Source organism: Hylaeus volcanicus, chromosome 9 (assembly GCF_026283585.1).
Source record: "Hylaeus volcanicus isolate JK05 chromosome 9, UHH_iyHylVolc1.0_haploid, whole genome shotgun sequence".
In the NCBI taxonomy this organism is placed as follows: Eukaryota; Metazoa; Arthropoda; class Insecta; order Hymenoptera; family Colletidae; genus Hylaeus; species Hylaeus volcanicus.
Genome location: NC_071984.1, coordinates 775,299 through 779,195, shown reverse-complemented (window position 1 = coordinate 779,195; position 3,897 = coordinate 775,299). Strand labels below are relative to the sequence as shown.

Here is a 3,897-nt window from a genome sequence, read left to right as displayed (position 1 = left end):
ACCTCGGACAACATTTTCGCAAAGGAAAAAGTTGTTTCAAATCACCTCCCGAATCATCCCTTTCAATGTGTTACAACATTTTTGGGACACCCTGTATTTTGAAAGGCAATGATTCTTGGTTATTTGTGCACTTCATTTCTCTTTGAATCTCTCTTTAAAATTAATGGAATGAAACGCTAACCACTACATGTCGTTCTCTAATAATAATTTTTAAAATTCACAACACTAGAAGTGGAAGATTCAGTTCATAGTATATTCAGTATATAGGGTGTCCCAAAAATGTTGAATGTCCTTGAAATGGGTGGAATCACCCCCCGAACCACCCTTTTCAAGGACTTCAACATTTATTGGTCACCCTGTGTATGTATATAGTAATCGTACCGTCGCGTCGTACGGGAGCCCGCCACAGACAATGCAACTCTCATTCATACAATCGAACAGTTCATCGACAATAATTACAAAATGTGTTTTCACTATACAAAGTTTTTGTACAATTAATTATTCCAACTGTAACTTCTAACAAGTTCAAAATCAATCACGCATTCAATCGTACGCACACGTGCCAGCTGGTAACCCGTCGAAGGTCCTTAGACCTGAAGGGATTAATGAGCCAAGTACAATAAGATCAAGGATAAAATTAAACAGAGGTGTAGCGACGAAGAGGCAACGTAAAGAGGACAGTCTGTAAAGCGTCGAAGAGGTGGAGAGGCGAGAGGAATCGAGACGAATAGACGAAGTACGTCAGAATGTCAGGAAAGACAAAATCAGATGGAGGGAGAGACTTACAAATTGGCGATTCTAATATTGTCCTAGGCACTGGCCGGTAGCTCCCGACAAGCCGGACGCAGTGAACCGACCGTCTCGGCAACATCGACATTAGGAACGCCGTTGTCGTTGATCTCGCGAAAATTCATAAAAATTCATTGAAAATTCATTAAAAAGAAACAAAAATTGTGTGCACCATGGACAAGTATACAAAAGTGGTACTCGACCGGGTTTGATTAGTGACATGTTGCCGGAAGTGAGTCTGTAAGCGGAAGTGTTGTCCAGGAATTCCCTCAGAGCATTTGCAAGAATAAAGTTTGGAAGGAAAGTGATCGGTAAGTGTGATACAGCGAGTCTTAAATATTTTACGTGCATTGCGTTAGTAATACTTCCATGTGTTAATATTTCACTGTGTTAATTGAGAGAACAAATTGTTGGATAAGAGAATTTTTATATGATAGAACGAGTGGTTATTTATTTATTTATTTCAATATATGGGCATAACCCGTTATAAAATTGACACAATAAAGCAAATAGTAAACAAAGATAGTTGACAATTATTTATGATTTATATATATATATTTATTTGTATTTATTTCAATATACTGGCATTATAAAATTGGCGCAATAAAGCAAATAGTAAACAAAGATAGTTGACAATTATTTATAATATATATATATATACATATACATATATTTATTTGTATTAGGAGTATTAGGATTAGGTATTAATTCTCTGGCTTTCTAAGGTAAACTTGCCATTTATTTATAAAATAAAAAGCAGTATACATTTCATCATTATTGATATGATTCATGTTCCTGATGTTTTTTAATTCTACACGAATAATTATTCTTATAGAGTATCTAATTATTTCGGGTCATATAGGAAAATTAAAATAAAATGTACCAATGTTTTTATCGTTTGTTGAATAAAATCATTTCGTTAATATGATAAAAGTAAATTTAATATTTTTATTTATATTTAAAATTTTGAAGGTTTATGGTTTATGGCTGTTTTTAAATTCTACACGAATAATTATTCTTATTAGATTATCTAATTATTTCTGGTCATACAGGAAAAATAAAATAAAATATATATATAAAATTATCCCAGCTTTGATGGTTTTAAGTGTTAATGTCAGGGTTTCGCGTTGCCGTAGAATTTCGTAACGATGACGGCGGTGGTTACAAGCCCGTTGCCAGTTGAAGGTAAATGAGCGAGAAGTGTGAATGAAGAGGCACAAGGCGTTTATTAAGAACTGTTTGTTGACGATTCATGTGCTGAGCTTATAGATAGATTGACATGCCGAGAGATGAAATAGTAGGGTTAGGGAATCTTTGTATTGTGTAACTTATGGTCGTCGAGACGGAGTTAGTTGGTCTGCGAGACTTTTTGGTTCCTAACTATTGCAACTTTGACTTTAATATGACTACAATATTTTAGTTAACGTTTATTGTTATTGAACAGCAAGCGTCGTACCGTGTTGTTTCTCAAATTCAATCTTTTGGTAATCGCTTTTTTTTTAGAGGATACTTTTTAAAAAATTTGATGTAGTGTATACAGTTTCATGGCTTTTCAATTTGATGTTTTTATTTCATTATCCCTATCCCACTTCGTATCTACATAAATAATATTAATGAAACTAGTAATTATTTCTAGCATGATTTTTTGTTCAATGATATTGAAACAAAGAAGCAATATTTTCTAATAATTCTGGTTTTAATATATTCATTACACTATGGCGGATGCGACTTCAAAGTATATTTAAACGAATTTCTTCTATAAGAAAAGAAAAACGTACTTTTATTGTTTATAAAGTTTCAAGGCCGAAATTACAAAACCTGCAAAATTTGCAAAATTGCAAAATCATTGCTCCACTGTCCGCTCCCCTTTAATTTAAATAATTGTTAATACCTCTAGCAGGGCCGGTTTTAGCAATATTGGCGCCCCGGGCAAGATTATCGTGGCGCCTCTTCAGGGGTATATACAGGGTGTCCCAAAAATGTTGGAGGTTCTTGGAAGAGGTGGTTCGGAAGGTGATTTGAAACAACTTTTTCCTTAGCGAAAATGTTATCCGAGGCTTCGTTAAGGAGATATTAAGAGAGAAGCTTGACCAATCAGAGCGCAAGCGTACAGTCGGACCGCCCTCCGTCAGCATACTCGAGCTCTGATTGGTCGCGGGGTTTTCTCTTAATATCTCCTTAACGAAGCCTCGGACAACATTTTCGCTAAGGAAAAAGTTGTTTCAAATCACCCCCCGAACCTCTTTTAAGGACCTCCAACATTTTTGGGACACCCTGTATACATAGCTTTCTTATAAGAATATTCATTATTATTTTCAATAATACATTTTCTATCTATGTACAGTAATGTCACGTTGGGCGCACAAATTTGTATACGATAAGTGCACGGTATACTTCTTGAGTAGTCGAGTAGTTCGATCGCCGAATTTTGTATATCCTCTAATGTTTGCCGCCGAGGTTCGTATATTCTCTGATGTTTGCCGCCGAGCGTCGAACGTAGACAAGGACAACGAGTAAAGAGTAGGAGGAAGCGAAAACACCGTTGTATATCGGTGAAACAATGTAATCCAACGATGAAACTTTCTTCTTATTCACTTTTTTGTTGCAAAACGTTTACCATCATATTCCTGACATTTTTCTAATTAAAATGAGGTCAAACACGATATAATTCGGACGATATTTACCATTTATCTTGTTGTAGTTAGTACTCTACGATAAATGATACGTAATAAGTTGTTACAAGTAAATATGTTGCGAATTACGTCGTGTTTGGTCTCATTTTAATCAGAAAAATGTCAGGAATACGATGGTAAACGTTTTACAACAAAATAGTTAATAATAACAAAGTTTCACCGTTGCATTACATTGTTTCGCCGAGTAATCCGATCCCAGATCATGTTTACACTACACGGTGATCGAATTCCTGTACCCCTCAAGAGGTAGGTATACCTGTAAGTGGTGTGGATGGTTTCTGTGCATTTATGGTAGAGATATTTCTGCATTTATGGAGACTTTGCTGTAATTCGAAAAGGAAGGAGAGAGTTAAAGTGACATGAGAAATACTGTGAAGTCTACCATAAATGCACAATATCAGTCCCGAGTTTGTAC

The 3,897-nt window shown here is 35.4% G+C and overlaps 1 protein-coding gene across 1 annotated transcript in view; it reads left to right on the top strand.

Annotated features, from left to right (window-relative positions):
* The first annotated feature begins 726 nt into the window (after nucleotides 1-726).
* Nucleotides 727-3,897, top strand: part of LOC128881952 (uncharacterized) — a 164,891-nt gene continuing 161,720 nt past the window's right edge. Inside the window, exons 1-2 of the mRNA XM_054133425.1 lie at nucleotides 727-1,100; nucleotides 1,926-1,974. Coding sequence (XP_053989400.1) covers nucleotides 1,938-1,974 — 37 coding nt within the window. The 5' untranslated portion in view covers nucleotides 727-1,100; nucleotides 1,926-1,937. The remainder of the gene's footprint in view (nucleotides 1,101-1,925; nucleotides 1,975-3,897) is intronic.